The sequence below is a fragment of the Magnolia sinica genome, chromosome 5 (assembly GCF_029962835.1).
Source record: "Magnolia sinica isolate HGM2019 chromosome 5, MsV1, whole genome shotgun sequence".
Taxonomy (NCBI): Eukaryota; Viridiplantae; Streptophyta; class Magnoliopsida; order Magnoliales; family Magnoliaceae; genus Magnolia; species Magnolia sinica.
Window position 1 is genome coordinate 22,521,516 of NC_080577.1, and position 26,909 is coordinate 22,548,424.

General features: G+C 39.9%; 1 protein-coding gene across 1 annotated transcript in view; it reads right to left on the reverse strand.

The window, feature by feature from the left end:
• The window catches only part of LOC131245742 (uncharacterized), a 60,734-nt gene that overhangs the window by 30,761 nt on the left and 3,064 nt on the right, over positions 1-26,909 (reverse strand). Inside the window, exons 2-11 of the mRNA XM_058245408.1 lie at positions 26,509-26,594; positions 25,946-26,405; positions 22,474-22,807; positions 12,496-12,605; positions 9,623-9,790; positions 9,506-9,547; positions 9,345-9,404; positions 7,741-7,928; positions 2,300-2,378; positions 1,078-1,207 (exon numbers count right to left, since the gene is read on the reverse strand). Of these exons, the coding sequence (XP_058101391.1) occupies positions 1,078-1,207; positions 2,300-2,378; positions 7,741-7,928; positions 9,345-9,404; positions 9,506-9,547; positions 9,623-9,790; positions 12,496-12,605; positions 22,474-22,807; positions 25,946-26,405; positions 26,509-26,594 (1,657 nt within the window). The remainder of the gene's footprint in view (positions 1-1,077; positions 1,208-2,299; positions 2,379-7,740; positions 7,929-9,344; positions 9,405-9,505; positions 9,548-9,622; positions 9,791-12,495; positions 12,606-22,473; positions 22,808-25,945; positions 26,406-26,508; positions 26,595-26,909) is intronic.

Genomic DNA, 26,909 nt, shown 5'->3' on the forward strand with positions numbered 1-26,909 from the left:
CCCGCTGTCCGGGCACGTGGACTGTCGCCAGGTTCCGTTTTCTCCCTCTCTCATTCCTCTCTTCCTTATTTTCCGTAACCCTAACCCTAACTTGCATTAATCTCAATTTATTTACCCTTTTTCCTAACCCTAGGATTCCCTAGAATTGAAACTTGTGAATCCTTTGGATTGGGGACATGTTTCTGTGTATGTGTGGATGAATATACCTCCCTTTGAGCATTGTTTGGTCCATAATTTTTTTGAGATCCAACCCTAACATGTGTAGGCCCGGACCCGCATACATTCCCCTTGCTTGAATGTTTAAACTTTTGTATGAGATATGGAATTTTTATGTGATTGTTTCTGAATTAGTATGATCTAAAGCCTGAGATCTTGCATATCATATTTAATTTTCATGTCTTGCATCATAGTTTCACATGAATTAAAATATCTTCAGACTCCATATGATTAATCCTGTAAGGAGATTTGAAATCCAATCATAAATAATATCACTTTTTTTTTTATAAATAATATCACTGAGATTATCCTAATACAACACAATTTTCGCCCCACAAAAATAAAAGTGCCGAATACTTTCAGTTGTGAATTTAGAAACTACTTACACATTCTTGGTCTTCCAAGAAATGAGTGAAAATCCAAGAAAACGATGATAGCCCAAAGTGGATTACCATGCATTTCCACAACGGCTGAAATTTGAGTTTGAAAAGGCCTCAAGCTTCAAATGCCACAAGCAGGCTCAATCTTGGAACGAGATGAGAATGCTTAATAATAATGCAGACTGTTGTCATGACTCATGAAAGATTGCTAAGAGCCAATCATAAGATGTCTAAAGTGTGGACTGCATGAAAATCATCTAGCCACATCTGTAAAGAGTTGGAACCGGAACAAAATCATCCACCTTGGGTTCCATGATTCTGATGTTTCAACTAATAAATTATAGAATTTTTAATTTTTTTGGATCATATACTTCTGCATGAAATCAAATTCTGAAATCTGAAAGATGTACCATTACGATTCAAAGCATAATCATGTCCAAGGGAAGGAAAAACACATTCACCGATGGTGCTTAAAAACAACCTTTAGCGAAATCAATATCCCTCGAATCAAAGAATGAGTTGGCCCTGATAGCATCTTCAATGGTAATGATAGGCTCCTTCACATCGCTATATTTAATTACAACCATCTCAGCAGCAGCAATCGCAATATCCTAGAAGGAAACATCATCATATTAATTATTTAAATGTTACAATTTATCCCATCTAGCTGCACATAATGACATAAGAGTACACAGACATAAACAAAAAACAATAATGAAATTCCCCACATTCAGAATGGTAGCCCAAAAAAAAAACAGGAAAAATTCAAGAAGGCAGAACATGATTACGCAGCTCATGTCTAGAAGCTTTTTGCTGCTCCCTCATGGTACATATAGAATTTGGAAAACATGTGCTATGGTTAGGATTTCTGATCAGGTGGACTGTTGTCCAAATTTTGATTGATTGGCAACTCTGAATCCAGTTGTGAGTGTTGATAGTTAAATGTGGACCTTTGCTATTTTATGAGCTTACCAATCCTTTTGCAGGTGACTGATCAGATGGCCACCACAGTCCAACCCCCATCGCTCTGGGATACAGCATACCATGTGGGGCCTACCAGCTGCACATTGTTTGCAATGTGTAGCATGGGAAAATGGGATGGAATGTCAATGACACGAGCTGCACAACAGCATTCCTCATTCCAGAATACATCTGATTCTTAACATCTAAGAAGAGAAACTTTGATATTCTCACAGAGTGTGATGGCTAATGCACAGGCGCATTTGTGCACCTCAAACTAAACAGATAGTGGGCCCCACTTTAGATGGTTCATAAAAAAAAATTTAATTGATGAAACAATAATTATACTGAAACGATACCTTATCTGATTGATTAGTTGATATATAATGGATGATTAACACGAAAAATAATCAACAGTTCAAATTTAAAAAACGAACTTTCAAAAATCAGAGCTTATACCAATTCAAATAACATTGATTTACATTAACAACCTTTCTATGGTGGATTCCACTATTTGAAGGGGTTAATTTGAGTTGCATAAATGCCAAGTGCACAGATGCAAGTTCTTCCATGATCCACCATACTCTGCCATAGTATCGAATAACTCATCTAGGAATTATGGAGAATGTAACCCATCAGAGTGAATGGGAAAAGGAAAAAAATTTAGAAAATAATTCTCAAATCCCTTCGTTGAAAACCATGAAACTCTAATGGGGTAATAGAAAGAAACTTCAATGCAATACCTTGGTTGCTGCCACAACTAAGCCTACAGCTTGGCCATGATACTGCACCTTGTTAGAAGCAAAAACAGTTTCATATTCACTGCATCATGCATAAATAACCAGTAAACATTAATAGTGTTTACAATTAACAAAATTAAGCACTCCTGTAGTTAAAGTCTATCTAGTTGCATAAACTTTAAATTTCATACAGAGTTGCTGACGATAAACAACCATCCCTCTTGATACGGTAGAAGTTAAACCAAGGGGATGCAGCACCTGTAACACACAAAGAGAGCAGGGGATGGAGATGGAGGGAAAGGGTGTGGCCACTCGAGGTTTAGATTTGCCTCGTTTTTGGTCTTATGTCCTATCATGAGCGGAGACAATAGAATTATGGAGTGGATGTCACAAAGGCGTCGCAGTGGGCCCCACAGAGCCTTTGTTGCACTGGCCCTCTAATAAGATGGTGTTTGTGTGGGCTAGATGCAAAGAGGAACATGAGAGCAGGTGAATAGATTGAAATGACAAAGATGCCCTCAGTTGAAGGGCCAGACACGTGCCCTCTTCCTTTAAAATCAAAGGTTACACACTTCTTCCTCTAATCTCACTAATTGCAGGGTAAAATTGGTGAAACCCCACTTGCATTATATATAGTAGAGACATAACAAATAAGCCTCTAGAAAGAAGTAATGCTTCTACAATTATAAAATAATTGGCCATTATAAAAGAAACTAGAAGACATTGTGCTGACTACACTCATTCACATGCAAACCAAACGATATATTCGTTAGGTTTGAGTCCATAGCTCAATCATAGGCACTCTTTGCTTCAACATTAAGGTCTCAAGTTTGTTTACCAAAAAGAATGACATCATTCTTGCAGAAAGAAGTTCAGATTTGCTGAAGAAATGCATGAAAGCTCAAAATTCAAAGAAAGAATGTCAGGTTGTACCGCTGTAGTAATTGTGGTATCCTATGATTCAAGCAACAAGGCATGTAGAGGGCATTCATATAAACTTTCACAAAAAGTGACGACCCCTCGAGTAAACAGAAAACCGTAACATAAATTGCATATGGACGTCGTTGTCATCATTATCAAAATTATTTAAGGTCAGTTTTCATGATTGCTTGGCGGAAGTTCGGCCACCAACTGCCGACCTGACATCCACCCTCCTTTACCTGGGCTCAGGACCGGCTGGCACATTGTCACCAGGCAAAGTTATAAATTACCTTGTTTATAGTATTCGGAACTGAAAATTTTACCAAAGAAATCTCAATTTTCCATCACACAGAAATGTGGATAATCTTTTGTAACTCTACTTCCTTTGAGTGAAGCATGCCTTATACACAGATAATCAGTTGTAACTCTACTTTGTCAGGGTGGAACATGCCCTATACAGAGCACTCTAGTCACTGCCATTTGCCTCATGACTTCACAAAGGAATATTGCCAACCAAGATCCTGATTCCCTGCTTGATCACCTTCTCCCTCAACAGAATTACCAACAAACAGGTGTTTTGAAAGTAAAACCTCTACTCACCTACCAAAATAGGCCTCATCCCCAAAATGGCTGGAAACCATCACTTTTAGCAGTTCCTAAACCAGGCGTCCAATAAAGTCACATGTTTTCTTCATCTCTATAAACCTCGCATGGATGTGTGGCAATTAGCCATACATAGTTCAACTTATTCAACACAGACAACTTCATAAATGGATGTCATGCCAGTGTCCAACAGCATCAATTATTAAGCAAAGCTGGCATGCCTGAAAACTCAACCTTTCACACTCAAGGGCGTGTTTGGATGAGGGTAAACTAAGGAAAGCAGACAGTTTTCCTTTTACGTGACATTTTCTCTGCTTGAGAAACATAAAAGGAGAAGGAAATTCCTTCCCTCAGCAAGGGAGTAAAAGCTTTTTCTCAAAAAGTCGATTAGTAACAAAGAGGTTTCCCTCTTGATGTGACGTTTTAAACGGCCAAATTGGAGGAAACAGAGGTTTCCTTTTGAAAATTGTAATCCAAACACTGAAAAATGTAAGGGGTTTCCATCCCTAATGTTGATGTTAGTTTACCATCTGCTTATGTCACAAATTTTCTTTCCCTTACCTTCCCTTAGTTTACCACCAATTGACCAAAAATATGTCCAATGAATAACATTTCATATGCCACTTGCTTCAGATAGCATATAGAAATGAGATGCCTTATGCCTATCAGGAAGCCATCATCAGATGCAATACACCCAGTGTTCGAAATATCGATACTATCAGCCGATATATCCGCCGATATTATCGGTATCGCACCAGTGCGAGACGAAACTCCGCCGATAACACCCGGAAGATACCAAAAATCCAAAACTTCAGATATCGTACAATATTATCGTCGATATCGTGCGATATATCGTCGACATCATGCGATACATCGTCGATATCGCCGATATCACCAATACAACCCACCCCGATGCCGTGGGTTGTGGAAAATCAAAAAATTTTGAATTAGAAAAGAGAGAGAGAAAGAGAGAGAGAGAGAGAAAGAGTACCTCGTTGCGTGAAGGAGAGAGAGAGAGAGAGAGAGAGAGAGAGAGAGAGAGAGTACCTCGCTGCATGAAGGAGAGGGAGAGCGCTCGTGACAGAGAGGGAAAATGAAGAAGATGGGGCGGGAGGGGTGAAAATGGGGATCGGCGCGGGTGTGATTTACTGAGCACGCTCCTATCGTACTCAGTAAACTCAGTTGGGGCCCACTTTTAATGTATGTGGTTTATCCAAACCGTCCATCTATTTTCCCATATAAATTAATGGGTTGATCCCAAAAATTAGAACGGGAAGTGGATCATACCACAGGAAACAGTGGTGACACTGATTTCCACCGTTGAAACCTTTTTGGCCCCTACAGTGATGTTTATCAGTCATCGAAACCGTTAATAAGATCATATGGACGTGGATTACAGTAAAATACGAATTTAATAAGATCATATGGGCCCTGCAGTGATGTTTATTAGTCATCTAAATTTAATACTTTTGTGGCCAAAAATGATATTTCAACGGTGCATGTTCAATTCAACTGTTTTGTAAGGTGTGGCCCATTTAAACATTGTATATGGTTTATTTTTGGGCTAAAGCCCTGAAATTATCTATTAAAATATATGGACGGAGCAGATAAAATACATAAATCGTGGTGGACCTCACATGAGTTTACACAGTACGCTAAGCGTACTGTGTAAACTCAATGTACAATCATATAAAGTGGTGTCCATGTTCTGTGGGTCCTACGGTAATGTGTGTGTCATATCTAAACCGTTCATTAATTTGGAAATAATTTTTTAGGGCATGACACAAACAATGGTGTAGATATAAATCTTTAGTGGACCCCGCCACAGAAAAAAGCGGAGAGAGTGACGCCCACCATTGAAACTCGTAGCATTCTTGAGGTCCCATCATAATGTTTATTTGTGATCTAATCTGTTCATAAGTCCAGAAAGATATGGAATAATGGAAAACACAAATATCATCTTAATCATCCATCTCTTGTGGCCCTCAAGAAATTTTTAATGGTGAACGTCACTCTCTCCACCGTTTTCTGTGGTGGGGTCCACTCGAGCTCTGAATCTGACTCATTTTTTGGCTCACCCCTAAAATGATCTGTTCAAATTGATGGACGGTGTGGATAGAAAAAATACATCATGGTGGGACCCATGTAACTTGGTGACGTGACTTCAGTAATCCGCGCCAGGATCTATAGCGGAAACGGATTGGCTACTTATTTATTTATTTTATCCACTCCGTTAATCTATGTTAAAAGATAATTTTAGGGCTTGACCTAAAAACGAAGCAAATTAAAATCTCAAGTGGACCACACCACAAGAAACATTTTGATTGAACCTCTACCATTAAAAAAATTTTGGAGGCCAAAGAAGTTTTGGATCAAGCTGAAGTTTGTGGTTTCTCTTCATCCATGTCTTTGTGATCTTACGAACAGGTTGGATGACAAATAAAAATTACTTTAGACACTATGAAGGTTTCAACGGTGGAAATCATTATTCCACACTGCTTTCCTATGTAATGGTCCACTTGAGCTTTGTATTTACTTCAATTTTGGGATCAACCCCTAAAATTATCTGTAAAAATGGATGGACGGTGTGGATAAACCACATAAATTCATAGTAGGCCCAACTGAGTTTACTCGGTACGATAAAAACATACTGAGTAACTCAGTACGCAATCCAATTACCGTACGGAGTAACTCACTACGCTTAGTGGGCTGAGCAAACGCTGTATGGGCCACCATGATTTATGTATTTTATCTGCTCGGTCCATCTATTTTAATAGATAATTCTAGGCTTCAACCCAAAAATGAAACATATACAATGTTCAAGTGGACCACACCATAGGAAACAGTTGAATTGAACGTCTACCGTTGAAAATTTCTTGGGGCCACATAAATTTTGGATCAAATTTATATTTATTTTTTCCCTTCATCCATGTATGTACGATCTTATGAATAAGTTGGATGACAAATAAACATCATTGTTGGGCCTAACAAGGTTTCAACAGTGGATATCATTATCCCTGCTGTTTCCTCTGGTATGGTCCACTTGATCTTTGGATATGATTGAATTTTTGGCTCAACCCCTTAAATTAGACGGAAAAACGAATGGATGGTGTGGATAGATCACATACATTCAAGGTGGGCCCATCCCACACAACTGCCCGTTCGGTTCAGGGCTAGAGACGGGCAAGGGTAGGACGCAATCCGCGTCAGTGACGTGCAAAGACGAGCACTGATGCTCCTCGAGCTCCAGTTGCACGAACGGTTCAAAGGAGATCAAAGTTACATGGGCCCAAAGTGATGTATTTATTATATCTACACCGTTTATCTATTTTTAGAGATCATATTAGATCATATTAGAGCAATATCTACACCGTTCAATTTAAAAATAGTTGCGTTAGTTCAGTTAAACATCGCATAACTTAGGAACTTATACAAAGGAAATTTATTATGTGCATTTTTTTTTTTTGAGATATTATGATTTAAAAGTGTGTATTAAGGGCCTTTTTAACAATCCTCAAAGTTTCATTAAAAAATTCAACCATTTTCCCAATGTTTCCCCATGTTTCCCAAAAAGTGCGATAAACTATGCGATACAAACGATATATCCCGTGCGATAACCGATACGTATCTGTATCCCAAGGGTGCGATACATTGTGCGATACCGATATTTCGAACACTGAATACACCTATCATGCAAGAAAAAACATACAAGGATCATCTCATTACAAATATCAGCAGGGTGTGCCCCCTATAGAAGTTCTCTTCACTCAAAGAATCTAAATATAGGATTTTCAATGAAGCTCTTTTTTCCTATTTAAATGAAGAATTTGATGAAAATCAATGGATTGCTAATGGTACAGAGATTGTTTAGCAATGAACCATCAAACAAATCTATAATTATTCCATATTAAATGGCATACCTCACTTGGTTGGAGTATCCATCTGCAGCGATGGTCTCTGCTGAAAGAAAAGCCATGACACCTCTAACTGCAAAAGCCTTTGATGGATCGATTGCCTCGATGACAGCATTGGATACAGATGAGAGCACGTATGCTGCATGCAGACTACTGAATTTCAAGTCATCTAAGTATTCGACTTCCCCAGTTGCCTGTGGAACAGTAAGAAAGTTCAGAGTCACACCCTAACCTTTTGAATAAATTTAATATGTGCAATGGGACTCTCGTGCATTGGACAAATTTCTTAACATTAAGCTTCTGGTTACGAAAATGCAATGAGGATGAAGGTAAGTTGTTTTAAAGTAGTGGTATGGTTGGGTAAATCTGACAGACAAAACGAAACAGATGTTCCTTAACGAGTGTTGTACAGTGGGGCCCACCCACATGAAGTCCGCTATTTTGGTTTATTGCAGGGTGGACCCTGCTTTATGGCACCATTTGGTAGGCATCTGGTTCCTTTTTTGGTCAGCATCCTTTTGATTTTGTTAGAATTGTTACAAAAACTTGTACGTTCCATTTTCTTTCTACTCCTTCCCTCTCAGATGATTCCAGGCAAACAGATGGCTTTGACAGCACTGGTATGGTGTGGTATTGGTCTGCCAATGGTGATTGCTTTTGGCAGTCTGGTTGGGAAGGATAGGGTGCTCACAGTTGATGGCTAAAGGAGCAGACAGATGATCGTTCCTGATGTCCCTATCACATGTCCTCGGAATGCTTCAGCCAGTGGCCATTTAATTGTGCACTGTAACTCCATGTGGGCCATCTGGTGGAGGTTTCTTGATCTCTTCAAGATATATTCAAAGATGCCTCATCAGTCAATAGGATCTTTCTTCCCAACATGACATGAGGGTTGCTGAAGCCAAAAAAACGAAAGGTATTGTGGAAACTTTCCCTCGTGGGCCTCTATAGTCTATTTGGTATGGGCTGAACACAGTAACAGAACGTTTATTAGGTTTGCATAGGAGGCAACATTCCTTAAATCTACAAAGAGGTGGTTGAATGTGATAAGTCGCTAAGTGTCTTTGCCAGATGTCCTTCACATTTTGATAGCATTTGGAGAGCTGAATCAATGTCATATTGTGATCAACGACCCCTTATCATCAGTACCTCTAAAGTTTCTTTTGTTCCTCCCATTGTAGATCTTTCCATCTTCACTAAAATTTCAAGTTATGTTTCAAAAAGAAGAAAAAGGACTCGTATATTCCATTGAAATAAATATTTCAAATCATCTCTTAAACATGATGATGTGTCTGAATGTTTGACACAGTTAACATCAGCATCTCACTGATTAGAGTCAGAGACATTCATGATTCAAGTTTCTAACCCATCCACCTGTTTCCAATATTGGGCCACATGCTTGGTGGACCTGATTTATTTCTGGGAAAACATGTGGAAGCTCAGACCAACCTGATGGATGGACTGGATATACCGCCTATGTTTCATGCTGGGACATGTACATGAGCTTTACTGCACACGCGTGTGCGTTTAACAAAGCTCGACCTAACTATATCATCCATATATGGAGTAGGCTAACAATGGATGTATTCATCAGATGTGACGAAACTTACCTGGGCCGCTGAGGACAGTTTGGGAATCGGCAATGAAACCGGGTACTCTGAAGGATCTCCCTGTTTTCATTCCCAGCAGTTAAGTAATAAGTGATGAAGATAGTCATGGGGAATCAGGAAGATATAGAAGTGACAATGAGTCATAGTCAGCATGTTCCTACCACGCCATAACTTATAGTCCCAGATGAGATGGGCCGCTCAATCTGTAATCACTTTACTTAGTCACTAAAAAAATTTACACACAAAGATAGGAAGAAAAGAATTCAAATAAGACATACTTGAGTAACTGCTGACAAAAGGTTATGAGGGATTGTGTCCTTGGGATAGGTGGAAAGTAAGAAATAGTAGAAGAAGTAATTCATTAAAAAAGCACGATACTTGGATTGCCCAAATGAACTATCAACAACAAGCTCCTTCTGCAATTCTGAGAGACATTTCTTGAATACCTGCAAGCAAAATATATATCAGTTTTATGAATATGTTTCTTTAAACTATGAATTGATAGCAGGCAGCTATTCAATTAAACCCAAAAAAAAAAAAACCCAGAATTTCCAATATCCCCTGAAGCTAGACGAGAAAATAAAATAAAATAAGGTCTAGTCTGGTCATTCCTGTCAATCATAATCGAGATTTCTCTTCTATGATCCCAGAATTTTTCATGGGTCTTTTTTGGAATTTGTTGGGTCTCCTTGGAATGTTCTAGGGGTTATGTCAGTGCCATTATTGTTCTCTTTCAGATGCAAAGCAGAATATTTGGAACAATGCCCCCCCCCCCCCGGGTTTGATAAGACTATTTGGAGGACCGGGGTTACGAGGCACCACATTAATCAAACTACACAAAGATCACACAGAAAATCTATCCAAACTATGAACAGTCTAGATCATCAAGTCCTCATGATGAGGTGAAGGAACTATACACTTTAAGCAATCCAGTAAACCAACAAACTTTGCAATCTCTTCATCAGCCATATTCTAATGGCAAGGAGGATTCCAAAGACAGAACTGACGTAGATAGAGTAACATCGGGCTACTGAAATGAACCGACCTTGGAAAAAGGAGATCCTTAGTCCACTTCATCCATTTCATCGTTGGTTTTACAAAGCCCCCCGGAGTTGTGGTCTGTCTAGCTACTTGGCATAAAGAGAGTTCTTACATTGGATAATCTTCAAGGGAGATCCTTAGTCCTCCCAAATATTTGTCTGACATCTATATATGAAGAATGTGGACACGATTGATCATCTTTTCATTCGCTGCCGTTTTGCTCACAAAGTTTGGGAGTTTTTTCTCATTGTTCGACATACTGACTGGGTGATGCTGGAGACAGTTGAAGACCTGTTGTGGGCGGCTTGGCTGTGTGGAGTTGGGAAGCTCGGGAAAGCCGTGTGGAGGTGTTGAAGTGATAAAGTCCCTTGATATACATTGATACACCACACTCTGAAAGCTTAAGCTTTTGGAGTAAATGGTTGTTTGACATGGTATCAGAGCGAAAGGTCCTATGTTCGAATCTCAAGAGCAGCAAATATGCCTCGCTAATATTTTATTCTCCCACGGGGGGTCAGAAAAAATCAGGTCCAGCCCAGGGACCGGGAAATCAAGCCCGGCCTATTTATGGTGTGAGTGTCCCTCCACCCTTCTCAGTATGTTCGTGATAAAGTCCTTTGATATACATTGATACACCACACTCTGAAAGCTTAAGCTTTTGGAGTAAATGGTTGTTTGACAGGAGGCTCATCATTATGACTTTGCCTTGGTCCAAATGGAGGGTGCGGAATGGCTGGTGCTTTCAGAATGAGCGCTCCTCAGTGAAAGAGATAATTAATAAAGTCAAGGGTCTTGTTTTGGATTGGGCTCCACATGTTTTTAAAGAGAGAGAGAGAGAGAGAGAGAGAGAGAGAGAGAGAAGAAGAAGAAGAAGAAAGAAAGAAAGAAAGAAAAGATAAGACTATTTGGAGCCTTTGGCTAATTTTTGGAAGTCATAGTTGGAATGAATAAATAACATGATCTTCAAAGGATTGAAGGCCCCGATTGAAATGGCGCAAGATCCAAATTCATAGTAATTTTGTGGAGGTCTGCAGGAGTAAATTTGGAAACTAAAGCTAGGTGACATGGTCTGAGATCAGATGATTTGTTATTGCTATTCATGACAAGACCTACTCAACTAGTTAAGAGTTGAACAGATCCTTACTCTTGCTCCGGCGGTAGACCCTCAGGAGTTTCAACACCCGGTCAAGGGTTCGAGTATCTATAGGTGGTGAAATCCCACTACGGTGTGAGTGTGTGGGGGGGTGTGTGCGTGTGTAAATATAAAAATAAAAAATAAAAAATAAAAAAGGTTAAGTGTTGAACATAGACTGCAGATTCATTAGTAATCTGGGTCCTAGAGTTGGAGCAGTTGATTAGAGAAGGCAATGGAGAGGCAACTTTCATGAGGTCCCTTGGCACTAAAGACCATAACAAACAGAGGTCCTTGCTAATGCAGGGGCATTTTCACACCGGGCTCGAGTGGGTTGGCCTATGTGAAGCGAGGGCACACTCGGGGTGGGCGGCCCGTGTGAGGTAGGTGGCTCATGTGAGGCAAGACTCATGTGAAGTAGGGCCCACGAAAGGGGTTCGGCCGAGGGCCTGACTTGGGATATGAGATAAATGGATTGATTCGCCAAGCTCTATTAGTTCAAGCTTTTAGAGCAAGTGGTTAGTTGTCTTGTGTCACTTGCTCAATTAAAGTTAGTCTTCCTCTAGCCCTGCAATCATGGAAAGAGGAGCATTCACTGTCATCAGATTGGTGACCATTGAGGTTAACTGACTTATGGATCGGAATTTTTTACTGATGTCAGTTACGCATTCTTCCAATTACATCTTACAAGAAGCAAATAACATGACAGAAGACTCCCAGGTTAAAGATGGAGTTTTTAAGACAACCTTTAAGTGTTGAAAAATCTATCCCAATCTTACAGTAAGATTGCATTTTATGTTCATCTTCTTCCTTTTTCTTTTTCTTTTTCTAATCTTTATCTTACAAACAAATTTGTATTAACAAAGAAGAAATAAAAAAATCAAATACAGAGAAAGTCAAATATATCTAACAATGAAGCTATGAATGATTGAATGCCCCATCATGCTTTGTACAAGTAACCAAGGAGATGGGGTTCACCTCTGGATCCTTAAAAGACTTCCCAACAAGTTCCTTTTCAGTCTTCTGAGCACGTTGGGGGTATGGCTGGATACCCCCATAAACGATTATTGGTCCAGTCAATACTAGACCTGAAAATCAAAACCAACCTCATTACATATTGAAAACATTAGTATCCACAAATAATATAATGTAAATGCCAAGCACATTAAAAGCAAGAGCACTGAGTTAACGTTACTAACTTTCTACATGAAAGAAGAGCTTAGAGATATTAACTGGTGCCAATTTTTATACGAGTGTGAACTTGATGCAAGTAGCACACATTAGTATCCTTTTCTTTTCTCTTCTTTTCTCTTCTTTTCTATTCTTTCCTTCTTCTTTTTTTGGTTGAAAGATAATCCATACTAGTATCTTAAATACCCACTTTAATCATTCCCTGGGGATGCATTCAAGAAAATGCAAGTTTGAAAACAAGCATGAGAATTATTAGTCTCCCAAGACAAGTGAAGTAGGATAATAATAATTTCATGTACCTCTGTGTATATATTATAATATAAAAATGAAGTAACTATACAAAATATATTCTGATTTGTGAAAACAACATTTCAGGTTGGAAATTCAAAGCGCTGTAATATTTCATTGAACTAGGAAAGAAGTTTACAATGAATGCAACCCTTTTAATGGTGGGTTTTTGAACGCTTGAATACAAACAAAACTCACCTCAACTGATCACTGGGTTGATGATGGGTCGATATCTTGGACTCTCCTACCCTATAAATTGAATTACAATGTTAAGAAACAAGAGGACTTGAACTTTTCAGCACTACTCTGCCGCAGACTAAAGCAGGCTTGTATCACAGATGACGTGGATGCGAGTGTTGTTGAGGTTTACACAGAAAAGTGGCAACTCCCGATGGTTGTTGCCTCTCTATGATTATTTTCACCCTTTTTCTTTACAAGCTTGAGAAGGCCATTGGAGGTGATAAGGATCACGTTTGCATGTCCCCATTTTAGGCAACGGTTGTAACTGCCTGTTGTGGAATGCTTGTCGGGGATGTGTCTTGGGCTGGTGGTCACTGATGACACACCATGTCACAACAAGTCCCATGTTGCAAGCCCTGGCTATGTCCCCACAAGTGTTGAGATGCTGGGATTTTTTTAAATTCTTTTTCCTTCTTTCACTTTTGCACTTAATGTGTGGACATCGTTACTGTACTTTTAAACCACTAGATTGATTTTGGGCACTGTGGAAGATGGACCTGGGGGCTGATTTTGCACCTTGGAGGCAATTTTGTTAGCCTACTGGAGATATGGTTCTCAGGGACACTTCCGATGCTCAAAACTGTGTCTGGCGTTTGTCAAAGGTGGTGTTGTTCTTGATGTACTATTAACCATTGGATTGACCATCTGAGCGGTGCTGCCTATGGAGCCATCAATCTACAGCCGCAAAGTACAACTGCGAGTAATTTAAGATATTAATGAATAGTATGAATTCGTAATCAGGTGATTTGGTCGTCCCCATATGAGGTTGCTATGTAAGATCATCAGAAAAGGCCTGGTGTTGTGTATTTAAATTTGTCCAGCAACGCACTTAGTGTTAGTGCGTGTGCCCTCAAAAGCTAGTGTGACTGTTGAATTGATGATCTTGTTCAAACAACACGATGACCATGGGTCCTATGTGGACATGTTATTAATGCCAAAATTTATATGTAAGTCAAAGGAGAGGATTTCCTTTGTTGCCCTTCGGGACTTGAGCTTGGGCACAATGGTTGTTGACCAAGGGAGAATTATCTTCTCTCATTACCCCGTTGGTCCATGACCACTTAGCAAGTCTTAGGACAAACAAGTGGTTGTTCTCATGTGGTCATCCTATATGAGGGAACCATGGCGAGTCAGGATGGAAGGTCTCCACCATCGGGCTCGACAACAAGTTAGTAACTTTGCCCTAACTTACATAAGGAGTGTAAGCAATCATGGATATGGGATCTTGTTATTAGACCTGTTGAATACTTACATTGGAGGATTAATTCAAGTCTTTGGTATAAAGAGGCCATCATGCTTGGTCCAAATTGACTTGTGTATGTACTAACTTTAACTAATCCTTAGAATTGAGGACAAATGGGGAGTTCAAGTTCCTGATGTAATATGCTTTGGCTTGCATAATGGGGTAATTTGCAGTGACTCATGTCGGCGTCACTAGGTTCTTATATTCAGATCCAGTTAATGTCCATATGATCCAACGAAGGATCCATTGGTTGCCTAGGAACATTCTCATGGCTTAGATTTGGTAAGACCATCCATCAATTGGATTTTCACTAGGCCCCAACCCTTAAAAATATTTTATATGGTTTTATAAATGTTTTTAACCATTGATCTTTTATTTTTATTTTTAAAAGGTTTTAATTGTACTTGATGGTAATTTCCACAATTAAGATCTCATGGTATTGGATACAAGGTGGATGACCATGGTCAATGGAGGGATTGGGTCAATTTAGATATGTGGATAGGTAGGATTGTTGGCTTTGGATGTAGTAGGGCAAACCAATGACTGTAAGGAGGTGGAGCACCACAATCATCTATTTTCCTGAAACCTAACTCCTTATAAATAGATCCTTTGCGAGAGTAAAAAAGGAAAGACAACCTTGGACATCCATAGCTCCCTTGGTTGTCACTCCTAGAGAGGAAAAGGAGGAGAATCCACTCTATCATCCTATACACCCACATCCACACCTATGGGGGTCCACCATTCGACAACTCTCATGCACTGTCCTAGCCCTGCTCTAGGGATTTGCATGCTCGCTCTCATCCTTCTCCTCCATCTAGGATAGAATGGGGAGAGACCTTCTACTTTGAAGGATTGACATCGATTCTTCATTTTGTTTAGTGACATTAATCAAATGAGGTAATTTCTAGTCGTAGAATTCTTTGTTTTTCATCATAGAGGCTTGATCATATCTAGATAGGATCCTTAGGATAAATATGTTTTCTTTCGAAGATAATTTATTAAAAAGGCACCACAAGTGAACGCCAATACAATAGGATCCCCAAAACACCTAAAAGAATCAATTTGCGGGGATATTCATATTAGCAGCCCACTTTTTACATTGGATTAGCCCTCCCTAATAAAAAGGAAAACGATCCACTCGTCCTGAAAACATCAATTAGTTCTTTCTCACCAAACGGACCCCAGAATGGCCATTGAGGAAAGCCTCCAAAGCTTCTTCCCTTCTCTTCCAAACCCGCCACTGTGACAAGCAAGAAATAAATCATCGATGGTCCTCAACATCACCCAAAAGAAAAACCCAAGAAGTCCTCACTAATGGACCTTGCAAGCGGGCAATGAATAAACAGGTGGTTTACCGATTCCGCATTACTAAGGCGCAAGGAGCACATGTTGGGGATGTATTTTACCCTCCTTTGGATATTGTCAATGGTGAGCACCCAGTTCCTACTTCCTACTCACCAGCATTGCAAAAGCCACTACCTTTTGAGGAGCGTTGTAGCTTCATACAAATGCGGACGGACACGGGCCTAAAGCCCTTCATGAAGATGGTCGGGAATTCCACCAGTGCTTGTCGCTGTGTGAGGTTAGAGATTCTCTTCCTTCTTGACACCTCAATCCAATCGCCCTCCCCTCTTCCCTTAAGACTTCTTCCCCTTCTACAGACCATCTCCAAACCTCCCCTCCACCAGTCCATCACCCTCTACTGACGCAATGAAAACCTTCTCCTGAACTTGGATATTTCTCCGAGCACTCTGATTTTGTAGCCTCGATCTTCCCCATGAGTGACTCTATACCCCTCAAACAATACCTATCCATTGAACAATACCATCCTCTTCCTTGCTTTTCCATTCTCTTGAGCTTTTATAATTTTCCTTTTTTAGGAGGAAATGTTAAAATCTGGTTTTGAACCATGCATTCAATGACGTCATTTTCCCCCTTCAAGGAATGGGAGTCCATATCACTATTTGCAACTTTTTTCACCGACATCAATTTTTGTATTGTTACTGAGAAGTGATAAAGTATAACATTAATAACAACTATAATTTGATGTCCACATATTGGGTTCAATAGTAACATGAACCAGCAAGATGGGCATCATTTACCAAGAATATGAATCTATAATGCAATATCTGCTGATTATGCGTATAGCGTTACAGTAAATAAGAGCTCCATAACAACCAACCAAGAGTGGATATAAATTGGCACAATTGCGAGAGTCAATGAGAGAGTCATAAAGAGTAGCCAGAATCCCAGCCAATGCCAGCTGATGGTAACAAAACAGGGATAGTGGTAATATCCACAATGACCAGAGATAAGAGAGCCATCATAAGATGCTAGAGAATGATTGGCAGGCCTCACTGAGTTTTGGACAGATGATGCAGCTCATAGCAAGGAGGCTAGCCAAAGACAAGACTGTTAGACAGGCCACATGCCTTGCCTTGTATAGCCGATTCTATAGATAGACAATGTAGAAATAGAAGATTTTGTATTTATCATTTTACCTTGTATAGTCGTTGTAGAACTCTATAAATTCAACCCTTCAGGGTTGTCTCAAATACAGAAAAGAAAAGGAGAATCATTTTCCTCAAAGCCTTCATTGTTTTTGCTTTGTTTACATGGTATCAGAGCAATACCAATCCTAAATCGGCATCTTCTTCATCATTGGCACCACCGTCTGTCAGATCTGGCACTCCCCTGTCAGATCTGGCTCCTCTGTTAGATCTGGCCCTCACGAAGCTCGTCCGATCGTCCCAAGCTCTGTCCGATCGTCCCCTGTGCATATCGCTCGTCCCTACGCCCCTGCTGTCTATGCACGCTCCTGTTGTCTGTCCGACCCTACTGTCTGCTGCACGCCCCTGTTACCTCCTGCTGCAAGGTACCTTCTTCTTTGGCGTGGTTTATATCATTCCCTAACTATGGACAAAGACTCCCGTACAGAGGCCCCACGATGTAGTTTCAATGGCACCAACTACAATCTATGGGTCATCCACTTTCAAAGTTTTCTCAAGGGTCGAGGTTTGTGGGGACTAATTGATGGATCTGTTACTATCCCCGCTTCCACCGATGCCGACAAAATGGCTAATTGGGTAATGAAAAATGGACGGATTATTACCTGGATTCTTGATTCGATCGATTGATTAATAGCTATTGGCCTCACGCCACATCGCACTGCTAAGGCTATGTGGGATCATCTCCAGACAATATATCAACAGAGTAATGCGGCTCAGTTATACCGTTTGGAACAAGATCTGGTTCACCTTACTCAGGGTGACAAAAGTATTCAAACTTTCTAGTCGACAATGGTTACAATTTGGACAGAGATGGCTATGATGGATCCAAAATTCCCAAATTAAGATATTCCACACAATGTGCGAGAGAGCGCAAGTTAGACAGTTTCTTATGAAACTGCGTCTAGAATTTGAGCATTACAGGGCTGCTCTTCTGAACCGTAGCCTAACTCCTTCAATGAATTCGGTTATTAATGATTTATTAGCCGAAGAACAATGACTGTAGGTCCTCTCTCAGGGGACATCTTAGGGACCATCTAACCTGGCACTTACTGTATCCACCTCTGCACCAAACCGTTGTTCCACTACTTTAACTTGTCACGGCTGTAACAAAGTAGGACATGTCGTCGCTCAATGCAAAGATTGGTGCGCGTATTGTCGAAGGACTGGTCATGGTATTCAGGACTGTCGTTCACATGTGTACGCATCCTTATTCAGCTGTGGACGTAGTGGTCGAGGTCATGGCTGTGGTCGCGCTCTTTCTGCTACTTCTGCGACTACTTCTTCCGAACCTTCTGTTAGTGATACTGCATCCACTGGTTCTGTGAAGGTCTTTCCTCACCTTTGACTCCTGCGATGCTCCAACAGATCGCGCAGCCCCTTTTTGCGGCCGGTATGTCAGGTATCACCTCATCTTCTCCATGATTCTTCGATTTCGGTGCTTCAAATCATATGACTGGTGATATATCACATCTCCGCAATACTCGTCCCTACACTGACAATCAGGCTATTTCTACTGCAGATGGCACTAAACTACCCATACAGTCCGTTGGTTCCTTAACTTTTTCTCCTTCTGACCATCGTCAGTTTACCCTTCGTGATGTGTTTCATGTCCTTAAACTCTCCTCAAATTTAATTTTTGTTGGTCAACTTACATCGAATAACTGTTTGGTCATCTTTCTTCCAAATTGTTGTTTTGTGCAAGATCTGGCAACGGGGAAGGTACTTAGGAAGGGTAGGCGGCATGGATATATTTGTACGTGCTGGACTTTCACACATCCGTTACTCCAGCTCGTTGTTTCTTCTCTCATTCTTCCTCGGATATTTGTTCGGCAAATAAAATGTGGAAACTTTGGCACTTTCACCTGAGTCATCCACATTCTAATCGTTTGATTCAGCTCTTTTCTTCTGGCATGTTAGGGAATATTTATCTTAATAAAAGCGATTTAGATTATTCTTGTTCTTCTTGTTGCCTTTCAAAAAGTGTATTCCTTTTCCTCTAAGTACTACAAAATCATCATCTATATTTAAACTAGTGCATACAGATGTCTGGGGTCCTTCCCCAATAATGTCTCTCTCTGGACTACGATATTATGTTATATTCATTGATGATTTCACCCGTTGCACCTGGATTTATTTTTTACACTCTAAGTCACAGGTGTTTGAAAAATTCAAAATATTTCATTCTATGGTGGACACTCAATTTCGAGTAAAAATTCAAACTCTCCGCTCTGACTCAAGGGGAGAATATCTCTCCACAAATTTTCGTACATATCTTCAGGGTCATGGGATTACTCATCAGACAACCTGTTCGGATACTCCACAACAGAATAGGATGGCTGAACAAAAAAATCACCATATTGTTGAAACTGTCAATACCTTAATGACCGCTATGAGTGTTCCTCGTTCCTTCTAGGCGGAAACTATGATGCATTCAGTCTACTTGATTAATCGGTTGCCAACCACAGTCCTGAATAGTAAATCTCCCTACTTTGTTCTCATCGGTTCTCTTCCTACATATTCCACATTTCGTGTTTTTGGTTGTATATGTTATGTTTATCTGGCATCACGTGAACGTAACAAACTTTTTTCAAAATCAGTAAAATGTATGTACTTAGGATTTGGAGAAACTCAAAAGGGTTTTCGTTACTATGACCCGGTCTCTCGTCGTGTACGGGTATCACGACATGTTGTTTTTCTTGAGCATATTGACTTCCATTCATCTGTTCCTCTGTCGCCCACACCAGTCTCTCATGGTCTTACTATTTTTCCTGACATTCCGGTTGTGTCGAGTACACCTCCTTGTCCATTGTAGGTTTATTCTCGACGACCACATACAGATCCATCACCTACTACTCTCCCTACTGTACCTATAACCGATCCAGATCCTATCTTGGTACATCGTTCCACTCGTGAACATCGACAGCCTGATCGCTTGATATACTCTATGTCTGCCATGCATACTACCCTGGATTCTGTATCCATTCCTACTTCATACCATCAGGCAGCCAGTCATGATTGTTGGAAGAAGGCTATGGCAGAAAAACTTGCAGCATTGAATGATAACCATACGTGAGACATTGTTACTCGACCTCCTTACCACCAATTAATTGGCAGTAAATGGATTTTTTCTGTGAAGCTCAAGTCTGACGGATCATTGGATCGATACAAAGTTCGGCTTGTCGCTCAGGGATACAAACAGGAACACTCATGATTGTTGGAAGAAGGCTATGGCAGAAAAACTTGCAGCATTGAATGATAACCATACGTGAGACATTGTTACTCGACCTCCTAACCACCAATTGATTGACAGTAAATGGATTTATTCCGTGAAGCTCAAGTCTGACGGATTATTGGATCAATACAAAGCTCGGCTTGTCGCTTAGGGATACAAATAGGAACACGGAATTGATTATGATGAGACATTCGCTCTTATGGCCAAGATGAAAACTATTCGCACTCTTCTGGCAGTATCATCAGTTCATTCTTGGCCACTCACTTAGATGGACGTGAAAAATGATTTTCTTCATGGAGACCTCCAAGAAACAGTATATTTGAAACCTCTTCCTGGTTCTTTAATCCCTGCCGATAAAGTCTGTCGCCTGAAGAAAACTCTATACGGTCTCAAACAGGCCCCTCGGGCATGATTCTAAGGTTTTCATGATGTTATAAGAGCTGGCTTTACTAAAAGTGGTCATGATCCATCCTTATTCTTACGCACCTCTGAGCATGGAATCGTCATTGTTCTCGTTTATGTTGATAACCTACTTCTGACTGGTAGCGATGATACTGGCATCTCGGCATTAAAGGACGTTCTGAAGTCATCCTTCAAGATGGACCTGAGTCATCTAACATACCTTCTTGGACTTGAATTTTCGCGTTTTATACGTGGAATCCTGGTCAGCCAGCATAAATATACTAAGTATCTTCTCGCATTGACTTCCTTAACGGATCAGAAGACAGTTCAGATTCCTTTGGAACTTAACATTCAATATGGTTGTGACGATGGTAAACTCCTTGCAGATCTCACATTATACCGCCGTTTGGTTGGGAGTCCGATTTACTTAACAATGACTCGTCCTAATATTGCCTACGCGGTCCAAGTTGTCAGCTAATTTGTTTCTGCTCCTCGCACTCTTCATATGATTGCAATATTGTGCATCTTACGGTACCTACATGGAACTCTAGATCGATCTTTGTTTTTCTCCTCCACGGTTTCTTTGGATATTCGTGCTTATTCAGATGCTAACTGGGCCGGTTGTACTCTCACCCGCAGATCTACCACTGTGGCATGTGTTTTTCTTGCACTTCTCTCATCTCTTGGAAGTGTAAGAAGCTGTCAACTTGTTTCCAAATAAGGTATATCATGTCAACAGCTTGTAGTGAGATTATCTGGTTACGTGGACTTCTTTCTGACTTAGGCGTTCATCTAAAAGATCCTACTCCACTCCATGTAGATAATCCAAGTGCCATACAGATTGCCTCTAATCCAGTTTTCCATAAACGGACAAAGCATATTGAAGTTGACTGTCACTTCATCTGCGAGAAGTTTCAGTCTCGGCTTATTTCGCTATCACATGTCGCTTCCCATGATTAGATTGCCGACATTCTCACGAAGTCCCTCACTTCTGCACGACACTCATTTTTAGTTAGCAAACTATTACTTGTCGATGACCTGCATTAGTTTGAGGGAGAACGTTAGACAGGCCACATGCCTTGCCTTGTATAGCCGATTCTATAGATAGACAACGGATAAATAGAAGATTTTGTATTTATCATTTTACCTTGTATAGTCATTGTAGAACTCTATAAATTCAACCCTTCAAGGTTGTCTCAAATACAGAAAAGAAAAGGAGAATCATTTTCCTGAAAGCCTTCATTGTTTTTGCTTTGTTTACAAAGACTACAAGGGTTGAACTTCTGTTGAAGATAAATAGTCTAGCAAAAATAAAGTGAATATATATAGGGAAACGGTACTATGAGGTCGAGCTGTGTGGGCTCCATTGTGATGTGTGTCGAACATCAACATCATGCATTTGATGGGTCCCCCTCAGGTTATTGGATATGCCAAAAATCAGCCGTATACAGTGGTGGGGCTCAGCTAAGTTTTGGATGCGGTTGAAACTTGGTCTGACCCCTCATCCAAGTAGGACACACACAATGGATGGGGCTGGATTTGTGAACCACATCTCGGTGGGCGCGATAAATGATTATGAATGTTTTAATGGGAGGGTAACCCCTCTCAACTGTTGTATGTGGTGTGGCCCACCCAAGCCATGGATTGACTTGATTTTTAACCCCGTGACCCACCATGGAATGGTGCATTTGACTGGTGGGGTAAATGTTTGACACACATCACAGCGGGGCCCACACAGCTCGACCTCATAGTACAATTTCCATATATATATATATATATATATATATATATATAAGAGAAGGCATATTCAATTTCTTTCGTAATATTTTGAAAGCCATATAAAACCTTACCTGTCTCAACATCCACTTGAATTTTAAATGCTGCATTGACGATAGGATGAGAATTTACTTTTCGTAATGCTACTTTCCTAGTTGCAAAATGAGAATTCGCAGGCAAAGCAGGGATGAATATCTGTACAATTACTTTGTCTTCCATTTCCATTTTAAAAAACCGTTCCAAGTCAACAGTTTCTTCCGATTCATTTGAGCATGCCGAACAAATGGTGAGTCTCGACTCTGCAGCCATCAGAATAGTCCCAACATCCGTAACGAAATCTGCATGTTGGTGTGCCATCATCAAGTTACCAGCAACAGAACCAACAGCACGTACTTGGGGCGTTGCCACCTACAAATTGTAGAAAAGAATCAGCACTTGGAAGTCAATGCTTTGAAGTAAACTGGAAGCATTGGATGACTGATCAAGACTACCTACCACGATCATACATAGACTACAAAATTAAGCATTTGCAACACATCAAATCCTGGCACATGGAAACCCGTGAATTTAAGAAGTAGAAATACAAATGTTCAAGGAGATCAAAGACTGATTCATGAACACTAAATATCCAAAAAAAAAAAAAAAAGACGAAGAAGAAGAAGAAGAAGAAATAGGAACGAGATGATAAGGTCTGATTTGTTGATAATATTACATAAAATTGCTAACTACAAAGAGATCTCATTCTCACACAATAAAACCACATCGGTGGCAATGTTTGTGGTTATAGAAAAGAAAAGGTCACAAGTCCAACCAATTGGACCACAAGGTCCACCCAGCAGATAACTTGCAACCTGTCAAGTTCATGTGACATCCAACCCTTCCAAAAGGTTGGCCCCACCATGAAGATCGCCTGGTGAAAAATTCAGCCGTATCTAATCATCAGGTGGGCTACACCTTACAAAACAATATCTAGCCATTGATAAATAGAAAAATGCAAGTGGGTGACACACGATGGGTCTATGGATGATTTTTTGCACAAGGTAATACTCATAGTGGGGCTAACCAGTGTTTCAAGTATCAACGATATTGGCCAGTGTTTCAAGTATCGACGATATTGGCCGATATATCCCACGATATATCTTGTATCCCACTTGTGTGATACGAAACGCACTAGTAGTGGGATATATTCCACATGTTTATGTTGGTGAGCATTTTCAATTTTCGATCTTTTTTTTTTCTTTTGTAAATCATGTTAAATCAATGTCAAATTGTTACACGTCCATGATTTTTCATGTTTTAAATCATGGATTGGGAGCTTCCATTTCGAGATTTGGAGGACATGGGCCAAGTTGCGGAAAAATGAAAAAAAAAAAAAAAAATCCAATTTCTCACAAATCGGTTGCAATCTATGTCCAAACATAAAATCAAACATGTATGTAACCTCATTTAGTGATTCTTATTTTGCTTTTGAATGTATTGCTTGTGTTTCCATATGTCTTCTTACATTTATAAATTATATGAATAGACTTTGAATATACTTGCATCAATTCAGTTAGACAGTGCATAAATTAGGACCCAATACAAAGAAAACCTATTATGTGCACTTGTGTTTTGTAATGTTTTGATTTATAAGCGTGTATTGACGTCTTTTTTAACAATCACTGAAGTTTCATTGAAAAATTCGACCAATTACCCAATGTTTTCCCACGTTTCCAACAACAGCGATACATTGTGCGATACAACCTATATGTCCCATGACTCATGAGATAATCGATACATATCCATATCCCAAGGGTGTGACACATAACCAGATACCGATATTTCAAACATTGGAGCTAACCTATTAGGCGGGTTGGATGTCAAATGCACATAATAGGTTGCAAGTTAATCTGCTGGGTGGACCTTCACTTGTGATCCAACCGGTTGGAATTAAGACCTTCTCTATAGAAATTCACTCAAGGATTGGTAAAAATAATAGAAGGAAACTCTCTCTCTCCTCTAAATGTAGAAACAATGAAAGCAAATGGATAGGTCCACTTCTCCTGACTATCTCTCTCGCTAAAAAGTAGGTCTAATTCCAAGAAATTGATTTTTTAATTGGTACTCTTTAACTTTCAGGGTATCTGCCCAACTTGGCTGATTTGTCCGAGAGCCAAATTTTTAATCCATGGTTAAAATTCAACAGAAGCGCCTCCAACTCTAGTGTGTCCAACTATGCTATAGCAGTAAGGGAACAAGAACTCCCTCCTTAGTCAACACCTTGAAGAATCAAGGGGATATGCCACCCAAATACTCCTCTTCCATAGCCTGATATCCATCATTCCAATATGTGTCTATCTCGTCAAGGCAGCCCATTCAAAATGATAGTTGGGCAATTTCATCCTATTCAAGTCACGTCACCTGACCATTTTTCTGCTTACTTCATGACAGTCCTTAATGTCACCCTTTTCGTAGTGCTAACCTAAACCACTGTTCAAAGTATCCATATTAAAGTGTATTGCACACAGAAATACTGTGGGAAAACATATGGGAACCATCAAATATGTACTGCAGTTTGAGGCAAATTTTTGGGAAACTGTAGGAAAACAATGGAATTTTTCAGTGAAACTTCAAGAGATGTAAAAAAGACACATGATTACACAGATCACAACACAGTACAATAAAAATATGTATGTGTTCCAACAAAACATGGCGTTCCAACAAAACCATACCCCGAAATCCCTCTCCAATCACTACTTTTCTTTGCTGATTATACTGGCCAGTATATTGCAACTGTTGTAATATACTGGCCAGTATCATCAATAAATGGGAATTTTTGTATTCCCACGATGGGTTGGCACTGGAAATATCAGCCTATACATTCAATACATTGAACACTGGATTAAACAACCTCGGGAAGGAAATACTCATCACTTCATTTCCCTACCACATATCTTTCCAAATCTCACTCTATCCCTAACCCAAAACAAAATCTCCTCCCCCATGTAAAAGATCACAAAAATTAGAAACCACAAGTATACCCTTTAAGTGATAATAATTACCTCGGTACCCTTTTTTTGGGTAACTAGTAACTTTAGTTATAAATATTCCAACCAAAAAAAAAAAACAAGCAACATTTCTCCAAGAAATGCATGTAGTATAATAGAGCATATACATTTCGTCTTTTGAAGCAACCAGCAGCTGAAAAATGTGACATGCCCTAATCCGCAATGGCTTTTCAGCTAGCCGTTGCTTGCTGGCACGCGGGACTTTTTCAGCTCCAGTAGCGTAGGGCGACCAGGCCAGGCCGAGTCAGACGGTGAATATTAGGGAAAGGAGACCAAAGTTAAGAGGGGGCAGCCCTCTGCCTGATCATCCAATTCGCTCCAATAGTAAGAAAGGAAGACAACTTCTGGATCTTGCAGACAATAGTAATAACAAGTTCAGATTACATATTCAAAGACTTTCTGAATATGTGGAAGTGTAATCACCATTACAATACAAAGGTAAAAACTAAGGTAGAGAAGGCGTGACAAAATAAATTAACTAAATTGCATGCATACTTACGCGTTTAAGATGATTAAAGATAGGCATATAACTTTTAGACAAGTTGTTGTGTTTCTTTAGAAGCAGCATCAGATCAGAAAGAGTGACAGCCCCGCCTATAAAAATTCCTTTGCTACTGACAGAAGTTCCCGTCAAAGAAGGAATATGAGATATATCAACCAATATATCAAAATCGACTCTTGGGTAAACGCCCGTTGAAGTGTTTCCTCTGATCATTCTGACTTTCCTTTTGCCACTGTTTGTTCTTAAAATATCATACAAATCTTGCAAAGCTAATGCTCTAATCCACAGCACATCTTCCCCCGAAATAACCAGCCTTGCTGGCAAGCTCCTGGAGATATCTTCAATATCTATGTTGTGGTTCTTACAATGGCTGTTTCTGCTTACAGGGCATGTAAATTGAGTATCCACACCAGAAGAGGAATGGAAAGCATCGAAGATGGGCCGATACCCTGTACATCTGCAGATCCAAGAATAAACAAGTAAGTAAACACAAAAAGAATTGCATGAGCAGTCCAAACGACTAGGAAGAAAGATGCCATAAAATGGAAGCTAAGCTTCACCTGCAAAGATTCCCATCAATCTGATCTTCTATTTCTTGGGCAGTTGGCTGTGACTTGTCAGATATCAACCCGTGCAAGCTCATTATCTGTGGTTGATGGAAACAAAACATGGAAGATTATGCATTAAAACAGATAAAGGGGAAAAGGCTTATAGTTTTAGAAGTAATTTCTTGTTTGGTTGCCATGCTCTCATGTAACGCCACAACAAGACCAGATCACAGAAAATGTACAATATATGTGGATGGATTTTGCATATGGTGGAACATGCTTGGGAGACAAAACCGCACAAAGATAGTGTGCGTGCATGTCATTGTGTTTCACCTGTTGGTTAGTGTGATTAATGAGATGTATGTGTAATTCACAACAGCAACACCCATAACCACACTCAACTCTAAACAGAA